The 18,796-nt window shown below is 45.2% G+C and overlaps 1 protein-coding gene across 1 annotated transcript in view; it reads left to right on the forward strand.

The window, feature by feature from the left end:
• Nucleotides 1–18,796, forward strand: part of MUSK (muscle associated receptor tyrosine kinase) — a 214,889-nt gene that overhangs the window by 74,102 nt on the left and 121,991 nt on the right. Inside the window, exons 4-5 of the mRNA XM_089674715.1 lie at nucleotides 13,666–13,793; nucleotides 17,776–17,917. Of these exons, the coding sequence (XP_089530841.1) occupies nucleotides 13,666–13,793; nucleotides 17,776–17,917 (270 nt within the window). The remainder of the gene's footprint in view (nucleotides 1–13,665; nucleotides 13,794–17,775; nucleotides 17,918–18,796) is intronic.

The following is an 18,796-nucleotide window of genomic DNA, read 5'->3' on the forward strand; positions in this document are numbered from 1 at the left end:
GGTGAGTGATGCGGGCGGAGAAAGTGGAGGTGAGGTGAGGGGTGGAGAGGTAAATTTGAGTGTCATCAGCATAGAGATGGTAGTTGAAGCCGTGGGAGTGTATGAGTTTGCCAAGGGAGGAGGTGTAGATGGAGAAGAGAAGGGGTCCAAGGACAGAGCCCTGGGGGACCCCAACAGAGAGGGGGAGGGAAGGGGAGGTGGCACCATTGTAGGAAACGCTGAAGGAGCGTCGGGATAGGTAAGAGGAGAACCAGGAGAGAGCGGTGTCTCTGACGCCAAGGGAGAATAGTTTATTAAGGAGGAGGGGGTGGTCAACTGTGTCAAAGGCCGCGGAGAGGTCCAGGAGGAGGAGGACAGAGTAGTCGCCTTTGGCTTTGGCGGTAAGTAGGTCGTTGGTGATTTTGAGGAGGGCGGTTTCGGTGGAGTGTAGGGGACGGAAGCCGGACTGTAGTGGATCAAGGAGGTTGTTGTCAGTTAGGTGGGCGCTTAGGCGGTTGTAGACTAAGCACTCCAGGAGTTTGGAAGTGAGTGGCAGCAGGGAGATGGGTCTGAGGTTGTTTGGGTCAGAGGGGTCCAGGGAGGGCTTTTTGAGTATGGGGGTGATGTGCGCATGCTTTAGGGGGGAGGGGAATACGCCGGTAGAGAGGGAGAGATTGAAGATGTGGGTGAGGGAGCAGATGAGGGAAGAGGGGGGTGACTGGAGGAGTCGAGAGGGGATAGGGTCTAGGGGGCAGGTAGTGAGGCGGGCTTCAGAGAAGACCCTGGTGACTTCCTCAGTGGTAGCGGGGCTGAAGGAGTGCAGAGCTGGTGGGGTTACGGTAAGCGGGGTCTTGGGTGTGGAGGGGGGCAGTGCGGTTGCGAGGTCAGAGGAGGGAAGAGATGAGGGGGAGATAGGGGGGGGGAGGCTAGGTGGGGAGGTAGATTGCGAGTTGACTATGTCCTGACGGATAGCATCAATTTTATTGTGGAAATGAGTGGCAATCTCGTGGGCGGTGAGTGAGGTACTGAGTGGAGGAGGGGGGGGAGAGAGCAGGGAGTTGAAGGTGGAGAAGAGTCGGCGAGGGCAGGAGGAGAGGGTGTTAATCAGGTTTACGAAGTAAGCCTGCTTGGCGGCGTGGAGGGAGGAGGTGTAAGTGAGGAAGGCAGATTTGTAGAGGGAGAATGAACGGGGGGACCTGGTTTTGCGCCATAGTCTCTCCAGCGCACGACTGCGACGTTTGAGGCATTTAGTGTGGTCGTTCTGCCATGGTTGGAGCGGTCTGGGTTTGATGTAGCGTGTGGTTAGGGGTGCCAGAGAGTCTAGGGTAGCTGATAGTGAGTCGTTGTACGTGTTAGTGGCTAGGTCAGGACAAGACAGTGGAAGGATTCTGTCGTGTAGGCGGTCGGCAGCTGAGTGGAGGGGGGCCGGGTTCAGGTTGCGAAGGTTGCGGCTGGTGATGGTTTGGCGCTCTGGGGGGGGGGAGTTAGGGGAAGGGGAGATGGAGAACGTGAGGAGGTGGTGGTCGGAGAGAGGGAAGGGGGTGTTAGAGAACTGGTTGAGGGTACAGAGGTGGGAGAAGACGAGGTCCAGGGTGTTCCCAATGATGTGGGTGGAGGATTGAGTGTGCTGTGTGAGCGCGAAGGAGGAGGTTAGGTGGAGGAATTGGGAAGTAGCCGGGCTGTTGTCATTGATGGGGATATTGAAGTCCCCGAGGATGATGGTTGGTAGCTCAGAGGAGAGGAAGAAGGGAAGCCAGGCAGCGAAGTCATCCAGGAAGCGGGGTATGGATCCGGGAGGCCTGTAGATCACTGCGATCCTTAGGGGGGTGGGTGAGAAGAGCCGGATGCAGTGAGCCTCGAAGGAGGAGAAAGTTAGGGAGGGAGGATTAGGGAGGACCTGGAAGGTGCTCAGCGGTGATAGGAGCAGGCCGACCCCACCACCTTTGTGACCGCTCAGTCTTGGTGAATGGGACCAGACGAGACCTCCATAGGAGAGTGCCGCAGGGGAGGTGGAGTCAGTGGCCTGTACCCAGGTTTCGGTGATGGCTAGGAGGTTAAGGGAGCGGGAGATAAAGAGGTCATGGATGGCAGTAAGTTTGTTGCAGACCGAGCGGGCGTTCAGGAGTGCAACCGAGAGAGGGGGGATGGATGCGGGGAAAAGGGGCACAGATATGAGGTTGAGGGGGTTACGGCAGCTGGCGGGAGCAGGGGGGTCCCTAGAGGAGGGGTGAGGTGGCGAGGGGCCAGGGTTCGGGGAGATGTCCCCAGCAGATAGGAGAAGGAGAAGGGTGAGGAAGGTGGCATGGGAATGGGAAGTGTAGGAGCGTGTGGGTCTGATAGTGGTGGCACGTGGGTCGACGGGGGAGTGGAGTAGCAGGAGGAGGTGGTGAGTGCCGTAGTGGGGAGAGGGGAGTAGTGAAGGGGCAATGTAGAGCTGTTTTGGGGGGGTAGGCGGGTAGAGGGAGGCGATTTTTGGGATGGTGGAGAGGAAAATGAGGAGGAGTGCAGGAGGCATGTTGGGGTGGGTGCGGTGACAGTTGGGTCAGGGGAGGTGAAGGGATACAGGTCAGGGCAAGGTGTGTGGGGAATCTGTGTTACCATGGGAGAGTCATTTGAGTCCTTCTGTAGGGGTAGAGTGAGGGTGGAGGGCGGCAGCTGGTTGGCAGCAGTCTGTGGGTGCAGTAAGCTGGCGACCATGGGTGCTGTGGCATGTCTTCAGTGGGTACGGTGGTTCGGCTAGTGGAGGGGTCGTAGGGTGCGATGGCTGGGGGTGATGGTAGGCACGGCGACTGGTGATGCTGGCGGCTCGGTGACTGGGGTTGTTGAGGCCAGGCGTCGGGTGCTGAGGGCTCGGCGTCGTGAGGCGCTGAAGGTGTTGAAGGATCGTCATCAGAGTCGAGCGGGGCGTTGCGGTAGCGATCGTCGGCCCTGCGTGGTTTGTGCTCAACCGTGATCTGTTGCGGCCGGTAGGAGAGACCGCAGCTTCAAGGGTCGTGGTGGGCCATTAGTCGCCGGGGCGTCGCCAGAGGGAATAGCGTGCCGGAAATCAGGGTGCTGGGCGAGCGTTCCCTGGTGTGGTGGCTGGCTGGTAATCCCAGGTGGGGTGGTGGGCAGGGGATCCCCGGTGGGATTGTGGCCGTGCTATCCCTGGTGGGGTAGTAGCGATCCCTGGAGGGATAGTGGCTTAGGGTCCCTGGTGGTTTGGGGTTTCAGGTGGATGGTGGGATCCCTGAGTGAGTGAGTCCCTGGAGGCTGGCGGTGTGATGGTGGTTGGGCTCCCTGGTGGGTAGTGGGCGCCCCTGGTGAAGTACCTGGTGTCCTGGAGCGTCGGTGGATCCCTCCTGGGTTAGCAGGACCGTTGGTGGTGGTGGTAGCTTCCCGGAGCAGCGGAGGCGTCCCGCCGCGGCCGCAATTCCCGCCGCGATTCCAGCCACGGCTGGCAGGAAACACCGCGGCTTCGGGTGCCGCGGTAGGCCTCAGGCTGCTGCGAACCGCCGGAGCTCCGCTGGAGGGACGGAGTGACTGTGGGTGTTGGTGGGGACCTCGGCAGCAGACACAGGGGCCCGGATGGGCCCTGATGGCAGCGGTAGGGGCGCAGGGGTGATCCCCTGATCGGCGGGGACCGAGGAGCGGAGTGGCAGTAGTCCGGGCTGATGTCCGGCGATCCTGGTCGGCCGCGCCAGAAATCGAGGCCGCGGCTTCAGGTGCCGGGTAGGCCGCAAGTCCCGGAGCTCCGGGAGAAAGGTCCAGTGGCCTTCCCTGGCTGGCGAACAGGGACCGGAGGGTCGTGGGGCCCCCGTCAGGGTCCGCTGCCGCCCAGATGGCAGCGGATTGGGGCCGGGGGAGCAGGAGCTCGCCGAGACACGTCCGTCTCGCCGGACGTCCGGATGTTTATTAATATATATATATATTATTATATTTATTTATTATTTATATAATAATATATATATTATATATATATATTATTATATTATTTATTAATATAATATATATATATATATATATATATATATATACATATCCCTCAAGGAGCTCAAAATCTAAGGTCCCTAACTCACATTCATATACTAAGACAAATTTAGACATGAGACAATTAACCTACCAGTATGTCTTTGGAGTGTGGGAAGAAGTTGGGGTACCCCGAGGAAACCCACGCAGGCCCAGAGAGAACATGCAAACTCCAGGCAGGTACTGCCATGGCTGGGATTATGAACTAATGACCCTAGTGCTGCTAGGTGGTAGTACTAACCACTTAGCCACTGTGCTGCTCTACATAAGTAGTATTTTTTTTTTGAAGATTAGTTTTTTGTTAGCTGATGATGAAAATAGCCATAGGTGGACAAAAGTAATAGCAAAAAATATGTTTCTTGCCTAAAAGACGTGAATGGGCGAAATCTGCTCGTACATTGCGGTTCGTTCTGATTTCATTGGAAAAACTGACAGATGGTTCCAGACCGAATGCCACTATGACAGGGCCCTAAAACTCCTAAAAACCTCATAAGCAAAGCTAATTTTGAGTGTGCCATAGTGTTGCAAGATTACTGAGTGTGTCCAGGACTACAGTAGCAGCAGATAAGGATGATATGTAACCAGGGCCAGTGCTAGACTATTTTGTGCCCCAGTCAAGACCATCTACTTGCAGCCCCCCCCCCCCCCCCTAAAAAAAAAAAATATTAAAAAAAAAAAACAGTAGAACATAATAGATCAACAAAACATGAAACTGCTAGATTTCTTTTAATTTGCAAAAATAAATGCCATAAGATGCCACCAGCACCAATATTAAAGACAAAATCAGTGTCATGGACAGACTGTATCTGTGGCTGGGTGACAGTTGCAGTGCGTGGAGGATGATGGATCCACACTCTGACAGATCCAAGGCTGGAGGTCCCCTGGCAATGGGGGAAGATAAAACTCTGTGACAGCAGGCAACTGAACTGAGTGATCCCACACAGTGACAGATTCAACACAACACACCACCACCAACACTGATACAGATCAGCAGGCCCAGCAGGCACTAGAGCAGGCTGTGGGATCATGATGATGTCATCACTCACCGACACATTGCACATGTGATGGATGTCCGGCCGGCCAAGTCACACTCACACAGACACTAGACATCCTCCGCTAATGAATGGGAAGAGAAGGGCTGGAACTTCACAGTGATCAGCAGCCACCAGCGGGCTTGCAGTAAGGGACTGAGTCTGAGAGGAATACTGGAAGGAGCGGCAGCTCAGCTTCTACACTGGCCCCAGACAGCCGGCATCTTCCTCTGTCCTTTCTTCCTCCCCTCTGCTGCCCTTCCTCTCAGCTGAAGGATTATTCATGACATGGCAGCATCCCACACAGAGAGAGTGCCGGGCTCTGCAGTGCCCAGATGCTCCTAGGTGGCAGTGCACGCTACGTGGCCGTCTGGTATGCCTAGTGCAAGCACCGGCCATGTATGTAACAAGCTGAGGAGTCCTTATGTCACATGAAGGCTTTTAGATTATACAGAGATGAACACTGATGATTGCTTTTCTGCTAAACAAAATGCAGACACATGTAAATGGCTATTCTCATGACTTACTTATTACTGACAGGATTCTTTTACCAGAAATTCTCCTTTAAACTAGATTGAACAATCAATTTCATGCATACTTGATTCTGTGTTTTGCACTAATTAGTAACTAAATCCCATTTCAACCATATAACATTTTTGTATTACCAGCGAAACAGCTGGCACAAGAACTATATGAGAGCAGAGCATTTCAGCTCATAAAAATACCGTAAATTCATCCATGAAGTGTAAAGAAGGACTTCAGTCAAGATTAAAGAATATGTAAACCCAACATTTCATATTCCTGATATGTGCCTGCTGTACCAAGTACTTGTATGAAAGAGTATCCTCTTCTCTTTGTATTTCTTCCTGTGTGAAATCCCTGGTGTTCCAGTCAGTCCCTCTGCTTTCCTATTAAAAATTGACCACACTAAGCAGAAGAGCACAGCTTGATCAGTTTTCTAGCTGTGCAGAGATCTCAGCCTGCTCTTCTCTAATCATCAGAATTGTCCTGACAGCACCCCCCCCCCCCAAGCTTTCCACTGGGAAGACCAGTGTTCTGCTGTTTCTCCTCTACTAGCTTCTGAGAACAGAGGGAACATGATCACTCATGAAAAAGAAAAAAAAGGTATTTATAATGTTTTTTATGTCTATACACAAATGTTTTTCCTTTCATTTCTATCTCAATCTGAATTGGAGTTGAGAGTTTACTGTACATATAATCTAAAGCCACCAGTGAATGTAGAAAGAAAATATGATCAATTTTATTTTTAAGTGTATAAGTGTTTAAAGAGACCCTGTCACTGGATTGCACTGGCTAAAACATTTGACAGGACACAGCTGATTACGGCTTATAAGGCTAATTATGTGGATTGAACACTTCATACAGCCCTGTTTGAACAGAGTAAACAGGGAGTGTGAATGTGGGCAAATGTGTCACTTCCCTGTTTCAGTTCCATTCCATTGTATATGTAAATGTTATGTTAAAATAAAAAATGATGCTACTGTGTGAAATCCAGCAGCTAGTACACCATTAGATACAAAATGGTAATATCGAGTAAACTCAAACAAAAGTGCAGTGCTGATAAAACAACAGCAAACAAAACTAAAATCAGTCCGGTGTGTGTCTATAGCACAATGTCCATACAAACAAAATAGCTTCACCATGAATTACTGATGAAAAAGGTAACACACTCAGAATGGTATACCCCTCAAACTGAGAAATCATTAAGAGCTTAAAATAGATCAGCTCAAATCCTTGATATACAGTTGCAAGAAAAAGTATGTGAACCCCTTGGGATTACGTGGAGTTTTGCATGAATTGGGCATAAAATGTGCTCTGAACATCATCTAAGTCACAACAATAGAAGAACACAGTCTGCTGAACATAATACTACACAAACATTAGATGTTGCCATGGTTTAATTGCACATAACATGTAAACATTCACAGTGCAGGGAAGAAAAAGTATGTGAGGCCCTAGCTTAATGACTTCTCCCAGAGCTAATTGGAGCCAGGAGTGAGCCAACCTTGACTCCAATCAGTGTGATGATATTGGATGTGTTGCTGACAGCTGTCCTGCCCTTAAAAAACACACACCTGTTTTGGGTTTACTGGTTTCAAGAAGCACTGTCTGATGTGAACCATGCCTCGCAGAAAAGAGCTCTCAGAAGACCCACGATCAAGAATTGTTGACTTGCATGAAGCTGGAAAGGGTTACAAAAGTATCTCCAAAAGCCTTGATGTTCATGTGTCCACGGTAAGACAGACTGTCTACAAATGGAGAAAGTTTAGCACTGTTGCTACTCTCCCTAGGCGTGGTCGTCCTGTAAAAATGACTGCAAGAGCACAGCGCAGAATGCTGCATGAGGTAAAGAAGAATCCCAGAGTGTCAGCTAAAGACCTACAAAAATCTCTGGCACATGCTAACATTTTTGTTGACACATCTACAATAAGGAAAACATTAAACAAGAATGGAATACATGGGAGGACACCACGGAGGAAGCCATTGCTGTCCAAAAAGAATATTGCAGCACGTTTGAAGTTTGCAAAAGAGCACCTGGATGTTCCACAGCACTACTGGCAAAATATACTGTGGACAGATGAAACCAAAATTGAGTTGTTTGGGAAGAACACACAACACTATGTGTGGAGAAAAAAAGGCACAGCACACCAACATCAAAACCTCATCCCCACTGTAAAACATGGCGGAGGGAGCATCATGGTTTGGGGCTGCTTTGCTGCCTCAGGGCCTGGACGGATTGTTGTCATTGATGGGAAAATGAATTCCAGAGTTTATCAAGACATTTTGCAGGAAAACGTACGGCCATCTGTCCGCCAACTGAAGCTCCACAGAGGATGGGTGATGCAACAGGACAATGACCCAAAGCATACAAGTAATTCAACAAAACAATGGCTGCAACAGCACAGAATACGCCTTCTGGAGTGGCCCAGTCAGAGTCCTGACCTCAACCCGATTGAAATGCTGTGGCATGACCTTAAGAGAGCGATTCACACCAGACATCCCAAGAATATTGCTACACTGAAACAGTTTTGTGAAGAGGAGTGGTCCAAAATTACTCCAGATCGTTGTGCAGGTCTGATCTGCAACTACAGGAAACGTTTGGTTGAGGTTATTGCTGCCAAAGGAGGGTCAACCAGTTATTATGTCCAAAGGTTCACATACTTTTTCCTCCCTGCACTGTGAATGTTTACATGTTATGTGCAATTAAACCATGGCAACATCTAATGCTTGTGTAGTATTATGTTCAGCAGACTGTGTTCTTCTATTGTTGTGACTTAGATGACGTTCAGAGCACATTTTATGCCCAATTCATGCAAAACTCCACGTAATCCCAAGGGGTTCACATACTTTTTCTTGCAACTGTATAAAGTCCCTACTGGATCCATTAGGTGTATAGTATTCAGGACTGGCTAATGCTCCCCCCCCCGGCTCTCTCGCCTCCTCCATTAGTGTCTTCAAAGACCTGGTTCTTAAGGATTTGGAAAATATGCCAGTAAAAAGGCCCTTTGAGGATAAGAGCAGGGCTGCTGTTAGAAACCACAGGGACCTGTACAGCCAACATGACAGCCCCCCCCCCCCCCTCCCCAAACAAAGGCACAATGTACTAGGCTTCAGTTAGGAATGAACACAGTGAGTAATTGGTACCAATCACTCATTTTGTTCATTCAGGAAAGGAAGGGGCTGGTAAATCCTGTATAATAAATGTAACGTATTTATCAGAACCTTCCCTCACTGTCCATGCTGAAGGATCCTATTTTGTGCTTGCAGCTGCCAGTGGGAAGGAGAGGAGAAAAGCTGGGGTGAGGCCACACAAGGGGGCCAGGGCAACAACAGGGGGAAAAGGTATTGTACACAGGGAGGGTGATGGGTGCAGTTTGGGGGGGGTCAATTACTGGAACCGATCCCCTGTATAGCTGTCTCTGCAGCAGCTGAAAGCCAGTGGGAGGAAGAAGAGAAGAAGTCTGATCTCAACTGCTGAAGAGGGAACCATACAAGGGATCAGTTCCAGTAATTGACCTCCCCCCCACCATGCCGATCACCCTCCCTCCCACATCTAAATAACCCAGCTGCCTGGGCCCCCCTGCTGGCCTGGGCCTCGTACAGTAGGACAGGTGGTACCCCCTTATCCACAGCCCTGGACCAGAGGATCAGTCAAGGTGTGAAATCATTATGTGAAACTAAGAATTTGGTTAGTCACTCTGGCAACGAGGATTGGGGGGGGGGGGTAATTTTCCTGCTTGCTAAAGAAGATTATGCTTGTGGAATGGGTAAGATTTTGAGTGATTGGGAAACCTATGTTCCTCTGAATGGTAATCCTATTGTGCCCTATAGTTACATAAACTAATCAACAAGAGTTACAGTGATGGCAAGGCTGCTGTCAGAAAACATAGGGCTCATACAGCCCACCTGGCAGCCCCTTTCCCCCTAAAATACACTAAAATCATTATTATAGTAGCGGACACTAACATAACTTATAAACAAATTCCTGCTCAATTTAAAAGATAAAACTGTATTGAGTTAATAAATAAAGTTCTGTGCATAAATGAGGTCTTTTAGACTCATTCACATAGGTGCTGTGGCCTGTACAGTGTTATTCACTGTTTTGTTTTGTTTTTTTATGTGGCTAATGCTGTTTGCAGGCAGCCTATGTTAGGCTGGTTTTATACTGATCCTAGAAAAAACACCTATGCGTTTTTACCACGATTTTTGCTGCAGTTTTGCCATGTTTTTGCAGGGACATGTGACTCAAAAACGCACCATGGGTGCGTTTTTGATGCGTTTTTGCCACGCTTTTCATTGATTTCAATGGGGAGGTGCATTTTTTATGCTTTTTTTTACTGCACCAAACCTGCACCAAAAATGCAGCCAGTAGCATTTTAAAAACCGCACGTGACCTGCAACGGATCAGTGTGAAGAGTGCCATACGAATACATGGTCACATGTTTTTCTTCCACTTTTTTTAAGGCAAAAGCGGAAGAAAAATGGATCAGTGTGAAATCAGCCTTGCACTGTGGGGATATAGCAGCTGAACAAACACAGCTGCAGGTTCTAATCTGACAGGTGTGTGGATCAGTGGTATATTTAGGTTTTGTGCTACCCTTGAGACAAAATCCACAGGGCCCCTGATAAATTCCTGTCCACCAAGGTCTTCTCCAAAGGCACCCAAAGATTAGTAGAGGTGCCAGTTCAATATCCAAACTAGGGCCCTGGCCTTGTAATACATAGCTATCTTAGGTAGGCCCACCCCGCCTTCCTGTTTTTGTCTGCATAAGATAGCATAAGCGATTCTCAATGGTTTCCCATACCATATGAACTTCAAAAATGCCTGTTTGATTCGCCAAAAAATAAATTGTGGTACAGAGATCATAATAGTGTATAATAAGTATATGATATGAAGGAGGATAGTCATTTTGAGTATGTTTATTCATCCAAACCATGTTAAAGGGTAGTCATGCCAGGATATCAAGTCCCCCAAAGTTCTGTCCAATAATTTACTATAATTAAGGTCATATGAGGTGCGTTGGTTAGATGAGATATGGGTCTCCAAATAAGGCAGTGATTCCACCTGCCATTGGAACTGGAAAGTGTGGTGCAACAAAGTAGCCATTTCCAAAGGAACATAGATGGGCATCAATTCGGACTTAAATCATTTTAAAGTTAGAGATACTTCCAAACCTATGTTCTTCCATTAGCACAGGGAGAGAAAGGTCTGGGGGCGAGTAAAAAAGGAGTTCATCAGCATAGGCTGATAGTTTATGTTCGACCGAGTCTATGGTAAGTTGGTAACCCCAGCTTTGTCCCGGTTGCTGTGGACCTGTAAAGGTTCCAAGACCAAAGCGAACAGTAACGGGGACAGTGGAAACCCCTGTTTTGCCCCATTGTGGACTTGGAAATGCTCACACAACATCCCATGGACCTTTACCCTCACCCTAGGGCCAATTTAGAGGGCTAAAATCTAACCAAGTATCCAGTCACCCAAACCTAGCATACGCAACAAGACTGTCAGAAAGTCCAATTAACCCGATCAAAGGCCTTCTGGACAGGGCCTTCAATCAAGACCATGTTGACCCCAATGTAGGATATGTAAAGTGCATATGGTATTATCTCGAGCTTCACTGCCCACAATAAAGCCTGTCTGGTCAGGGTGCCATTATAGGATCTTGAAGGCGAATAGCAAGAAGCTTGGCCAGGATCTTAGTGTCCGAATTTAACAAGGAAATCGGTTTATAGTTAGTGCAATACTGGGGATCTTTCCCCAGCTTAAGTAAAACAGTATTGTAGGCCAAAAGGGCCTAGGGAAGCAGGGCCTTGTCAAGCTTAACAGAACTTAAATAATTACACAGTGGGTCTACTAAGAAGGAGAACAGCTTTTTATCATATTGGTTGGTGAACCTGCCTGGCCCGGGATTCCTACCCTTTAGGAGATCTTAGATAACTGCCCCCAATTCTTCAGGAGTTATCGGGCACTCCAGATACGCCAACACACCTGATGGCAAGCAGATTATAGCTGATTCTTGCAAATAAGCCTTCACCTGGTCAATGGTGTTTGTGGAGGAAGGACTCTGCTGTATATTGTAGAGAGCCTCATAAAAATTGGAACTCCCACACAATGGAAGTAATATCCAGGGCTCTTCCTGCACCGTTAGAAAATTAATATGGAGTGAGGCCTGCTGCTTCTTCAGCATGCCAGAAAACAAATGGCCACATTTGTTGCCATGTTCAGAAAAAATGGTGGGCATAAAATTGGAGCTTATCCTTCACCCTACGCTCTAAACCTTGAGATAAAGAGTGCCGATGGGCATCCATGACTTTGGCATCGGCTGGGTCAAAGTGTTGTTTGTGTTTAAGCTTAAGGCCATGTATTTTATCTAGCAGATCTAAAACCTCCTGTTGTTGCTCTTTCTTCACCGTAGCCCTGTGAGCGATCAATTCTCCCTTGCATTGACACCTCCTCAAAGTCATACAGAGTAGTTTCAAAGTAATACAGCATGGAACGGAAAACAGATTCCAGGATGGCAGGGTCATCCAAGAGAGTCTCATTAAGTCTCCAAGTTCTCTCTCTCTCTTGAGCTTTGGGAAGGGTCCTCCAACTATCAACAAGATGTAACTCACTGAGCAGTTTCTTAATATGTTTCAGGGCTCTATATGAGAAGGTGGTTTTATCAAAGAAGGAATACAAGCTAAGGTCCGACTTTACGTTAAAAACACCCCCCCTCCCCTCCCAGCAACACCATGCCATCTCAGAAAACTGAAAGTTGTTTCAGAGTGACAGATAAAAAATCAACTGTCCATGTATTCAGGGCATATATAGCAGAAATGGTATTCCTCTGGCCATGAATTCCTTTGAGGAACAAAAACCTACCCTCAGGGTCAGATCTAACAAATAACAGAAGAAATGGGCAGGTTTTATGTATGGCAATGGAGAACCCTCTAGCTTTAGGGATAGGTGTAAAACTGTGGTACCATTGGTCCAATACCATGAGTAGCGTTGTTTTTATTTTTTTAATAAATATTGGATGCCATTGATTTTACATTATGTGGAGCATTCTCATTTTTCTATACGCATTCCCCTATGTATAGAAAGAGAATGTCTGTAAATATGATGTGAAATGGCAACATCATAGATCCAGGATTTGAGCTAATCTCTTTCAAGCGCTATATGACTTCTCATGTTGAGGGTCATACTGTTTCGGTAAGCCTTTGATCTGGGCACTGGCGTGGAGATTGGTGTGGAGTGGTGTTTTTTTTTCCACCTGAAGGAGTTTTTACACTATATGAAGATTATTTAAGCTATAATTCATGGTGGAGTTCTTTTGTTTGCATGGACATTCTACTATAGACACACTTAGTGGACTGATATTACTTTTTGTTTTGTTTTATGAGTGTTACACTTTAGTTTGAGTTTTTATGTACATTTTAGAATGAATTCTGTAAACAACTGACTTTTTTCAACAAAGAAAATTAAGTGTCATTAAATTCTGGATTAAAAAATATTCTCCAAATTGCTTTGAATCCTCCAAATCTCCAACTGCCTTCTGTTAAAGGGTGGCTACATTCATTCTTCATGGCCTCACTGTACATAGGAACGTAGCCACCAGCTGTTTGCTTGTTTCCATAACTATGGACTATGGTATTTTTAGGGAGCACTGTAATTAATGAGCATTGTTTGTTCTAAACAAATGGGGGGAGGGAGGAGCGATTTGGGAGCTCATGTAAGACATTGAAGGGTAGCAGAAAAACACAGTAAGAAATGGTTTCATGAAAAATAGATTACAGGGCTAATAAATAATATGGATTATTTTTTAAATATAAGGATATTTATTGTCACTTTAAGAATAGACAGATACCGTGAAATGTCACCTACTGTATAGTGCTGTCTGCTGACTGGAAATGAAAATACAAAATATGTATATGTAATTTTTTTTTTTTTTTTTTCGTAATATAATAAATAAAGAAATTATTTAAACAATACGCATTCCCTTTAATGTACCTGCACCATGAAAGAAGTCAGACATCATAGATAGTCTTACAGATATTTTATGTTTCATTATTAGCTTTTAATATCTATCATTTAATCACAGGAATAATACATATTTGGTTAGAAATACTTTCTTTTTGTTTTTAGAACCAAAAATCACGCGTCCACCAATGAATGTAAAACTTATTGAAGGTGTGAAAGCTGTCCTCCCATGCAATACTTTGGGAAATCCGAAGCCTTCTGTTTCTTGGTTAAAGGGAGAAAATACCATTAAGGTAATAGAAAAATTAAAACCTTTTTTATTGCTATTCAACTATCCATTGGCTCAAAGCAGCCTAACAAAGAAGAAGAAAACAAACATTCAACATAATTATTAGAAAAGAAGGGACTTTACACATGACATAAAAATATATATGAACATAAGATAAAAATTGTACAAAATGTTATTGATTATTCCAGATAAAACTCAACATAATCGGTTCATCGAACTAAGTGCCTTGTATTCACAGCTCATGACAAGTTCATATACTGTACGACTATCTCACATATACAGTTGTGTTCAAAATAATAGCAGTGTGTTGAAAAAAGTGAATAAAACTCAAAATCCTTCTAATTGCTTTTATTTTTATACACACAAATGCATTGGGAACACTACACATTCTATTTCAAATCAAAACATGAAGAAAAATATATCAAATTTGTGTTGTTCCTCTAAAGAAAATGAAAAAAAGTGAATATTAGACTGTTCAAAAAAATAGCAGTGTTTGTATTCTTCTTTACAAACTCAAACATTCACTATATAAACTGAAAAAATGTTTGAAGATTTTGCTTTCCTTTGAATCACTTAATTAATATTTAGTTGTATAACCACCGTTTCTGAGAACTGCTGTACATCTGTGTTGCATGGAGTCAACCAACTTCTGGCACCTGTGAACAGGTATTCCAGCCCAGGATGATTGGACTACATTCCACAGTTCTTCTCTATTTCTTGGTTTTGCCTCAGAAACTGCATTTTTGATGTCACCCCACAAGTTTTCTATTGGATTAAGATCCGGAGACTGGGCTGGCCACTCCATAATGTCAATCTTGTTGGTCTGGAACCAAGATGTTGCACGTTTACTGGTGTGTTTGGGGTCGTTGTCTTGTTGGAACACCCATTTCAAGGGCATTTCCTCTTCAGCATAATGCAGCATGACCTCTTCAAGTATTCTGATGTATTCAAACTGATCCATGATCCCTATATGCGATAAATAGGCCCAACACCGTAGTATCAGAAACATCCCCATATCATGATGCTTGTGCAACCATGCTTCACTGTCTTCACAGTGTACTGTGGCTTGAATTCAGTGTTTGGGGGTCATCTGACAAACTGTCTCCAGTCACTAGACCCAAAAAGAACAATCTTACTTTCATCAGTCCACAAAATGTTGCGCCATTTCTCTTTAGGCCAGTCAATGTGCTCTTTGGCAAATTGTAACCTCTTCAGCACATCTTTTTTTCAACAGTGGGACTTTGAGGGGGCTTCTTGCAGATAGCTTGGCTTCACATAGGTGTCGTCTAATTATAACAGTACTCATAGGTAACTTTAGATCTTCTTTGATCTTCCTGGAGCTGATTGTTGGCTAAGTCCTTGCCATTTTGGCTATTCTTCTATCGATTTGAATGGTAGTTTTTCGCTTTCTTCCACGTCTTTCAGGTCTTGGTCACCATTTTAAAGCATTTGCGATCATTTTAGCTGAGCAGCCTATCATTTTCTGCACTTCTTTATATGTTTTTCCCTCTCCAATCAACTTTTTAATCAAGGTACGCTGTTCTTCTGAACCCATTTTCCTCAGAATTTCAGAGAGAAATGCACTGTAAGCAGCATGTTCAACATTTGCTGCCTTCCTTCCTTAAATAAGGGTAATAATTGCCACCTGTTTTTCAAAGAATGAATGACCTCACTAATAGAACTCCACACTGCTATTATTTTGAACATGCCCCTTTCAATTAGTGATTCAATTACACAGAATCAGCAGCATGCATGTCATGACTGTTGGGTCTGTTGGATTTCTATTACTCTACTACACCTGCTAGTAAATTATTTGCCATGTAGAAATATATAAAAGAACCCCTGCGCTTAGATGACCCTAATAATAAGCTGCTAGCACCTACTATGTACCAGTGTCACATAAATTAAAAACTATAAAATGGTGCAGCGCTATTAATAAATGACATATGGAGCAAATAACCACAGGTGAATGAACCCCCTTAAGTGACAGTATAAATCAATCACTGGTGTCAAGATGCCATTGACACGCACTTAACAAGTGACTATGGGGTGATAAAGTCCAATATGAGCACACAGGTGAGGAACTCTTCACACGTGGATGTGTCATACGTGCCACAGGAATCCCAAAACAATCTGAGTGCCCCCTCACCTCCTTGAAATGACCTCAAGGGCCAACCAGCTTTCCAATGATAGTCAGGCAATCTCCTGTTGATCCCTTCAGTCTGACTGGAATGACTAGAATGATGGTAACTTTCACCAGACCTCTTTCCACCGCTCTACCGACACCACTATCTTCCACTCAGAGACATAACCAAAACAGGCTCCATAGTGCAATATGTCCAATTTATTAAGATAAAAACATAAATACCCACTTACATGTAGGCAAACGATCATGCACAGTACTCGGCAGTCCTCCTGACATGCGGCTTCATGGAGTCCCAATATGGCGCGGACGCCGGAAGTGACGTCACCGCGTCCCGGAATAAACAATGAACGTACCAACGCGTTACGTCACGAATAACACGTGACTTCATCAGGGTCATGAAGTCACGTGTTATTCGTGACGTAACGCGTTGGTACGTTCATTGTTTATTCCGGGACGCGGTGACGTCACTTCCGGCGTCCGCGCCATATTGGGACTCCATGAAGCCGCATGTCAGGAGGACTGCCGAGTACTGTGCATGATCGTTTGCCTACATGTAAGTGGGTATTTATGTTTTTATCTTAATAAATTGGACATATTGCACTATGGAGCCTGTTTTGGTTATGTCTCTGAGTGGAAGATAGTGGTGTCGGTAGAGCGGTGGAAAGAGGTCTGGTGAAAGTTACCATCATTCCAGTCATTCCAGTCAGACTGAAGGGATCAACAGGAGATTGCCTGACTATCATTGGAAAGCTGGTTGGCCCTTGAGGTCATTTCAAGGAGGTGAGGGGGCACTCAGATTGTTTTGGGATTCCTGTGGCACGTATGACACATCCACGTGTGAAGAGTTCCTCACCTGTGTGCTCATATTGGACTTTATCACCCCGTAGTCACTTGTTAAGTGCGTGTCAATGGCATCTTGACACCAGTGATTGATTTATACTGTCACTTAAGGGGGTTCATTCACCTGTGGTTATTTGCTCCATATGTCATTTATTAATAGCGCTGCACCATTTTATAGTTTTTAATTCATGTAGAAATATAATTTCTACCAAAAACAGTGATTGATCAGGTTAGTGATGTCTGACTGCTATTATTTCGAACACAACTGTACATCATAGATACAGATCAATATCTATGGAATTGTTTCAATGCAATTGGCAGTCAGGTTTGCTTCTTCAGGACCGGGTTTCCAGTTGTAGATATTAGAGTTGTTATGTAATGGTCTGTATTCCATCTAAAATAAATGTATACTGCAATATGAATTATACACTTTGTATGAAACTGGAAACACTCAAAGCTGCCTTCGGGTTTGGCAGATCATGAGTTCAGTCCAAAGCTAAGCCAAATCTAAGTTCATCCCTATTCACCAGCATTGCCTGTTGTCCCCATGCAGCTAATCTTTTTCCAATTACTGACATATCATGCCTTGTTCTACACGTGTTTCTTTGGGCTGGACATCTTGATAGGGATTTACTTCCTCATGTCAGAGCCTTCAGCTAGGAGAACAATGAGCAACATGGTACTAAGGTTACACAACCTCACTCAAGATCTCATGAGACTAACAGTCAGAGGCAGTAGTGCCTTAGGTCTCACACTGCAGTTACCTTCTATAGCTATGAGGCTTTACACACAGAAGTGCCTAGGCACATTCACATACCAAGAAGAGCACTGCTACTTTTCAGGAGGAATGCCAGATAAAAAGTACATTTTTAGGATACTGCTTAGGGACAAAATAGCAGTATAACAAATCTTCTGTTTTTTGAGTTTAGGTCCAATTTTCCACATAACAGTGTAAAATTTGACTGCTGTTCACAGACATGATTTATTTCTGTAATTAAAGGAGAATGCTCGCATCTCCATCTTGGAATCTGGAAGCCTTAGAATACAGAAAGCACAAAGGGAGGATGTTGGTCAGTACCGTTGTGTAGCCAAGAACAGCGTTGGTACTGCAATTTCCAAACCTGCACTGTTAGAAGTAGAAGGTAAGATTCTATTCAACTCTATATGTCTATGAAATCACATAATAAAGATGGGACCTAATCACTATTATTCATAACATATTATGCTCTATGCTTTGTAGTGTTTGTAATGTTTCTGTGATCCATATTGCTTCACTGGTATTTCAAATTTATAAAAATAAAAAAGGCAGCTTTCTAGTACCAGACCAGTGTTGCATGATGAGAATGGGTTTTATTATTTTTTTTTTTATTTCAGCATTTTACAAATTGCTGTCAGAATTGTAATCACTGATATACTATAGAATAGATTTGTAAAAGCGCTGAGCAAACTGTTGGTGCTATATAAATCCTGTATAATAATAAAAATAATTTGCACACTAAATATTTTCTGAAAATTTTAAGCTGAAGTTAAAGCGGAGCTTCAACCTAAAGGATAAGTTTCGCTTTAAGGACTGCTCCCCCGCTCCCCATTAAGGATTGGCACCTTTGGGGGGCGGGGGGGAGCGGGTACCCGAATTTGACAGGTACCCGCTCCCAGTTCCAGTTCGATCGCCTAGGCGACTGAAAGCGGAAGGTGTCCTCCCTCCCTCCCTGTAGTATTTTGGGACACGTGACAGGTCCCAGAAGACTACAGGACCATTCATGAAGTGCAGGGCTGCTCACTCATGCGCAGTGGGTACCATGCTGTCACAGTCGGGTGCCCACACTGAAGATGCTGGCCTCCTGGAATACAGGACGGCTGGTGAAACGGGCTGCGGGGCCACACCGTGGGATCGAGGGACAGGTAAGTGGCTGTTTTTTAAAAATCAGCAGCTACAGTTTTTGTAGCTGCTGACTTTTATTTTTTGACAGAGTGAGTGGAACTCCGCTTTGAAAAAATACCTATAATGTGAACTTGGGCTT

This window comes from Staurois parvus, unplaced genomic scaffold (genome assembly GCF_062004578.1).
Source record: "Staurois parvus isolate SC_StPar_1 unplaced genomic scaffold, SC_StPar_1.0 ptg000012l, whole genome shotgun sequence".
Lineage (NCBI taxonomy): Eukaryota > Metazoa > Chordata > Amphibia > Anura > Ranidae > Staurois > Staurois parvus.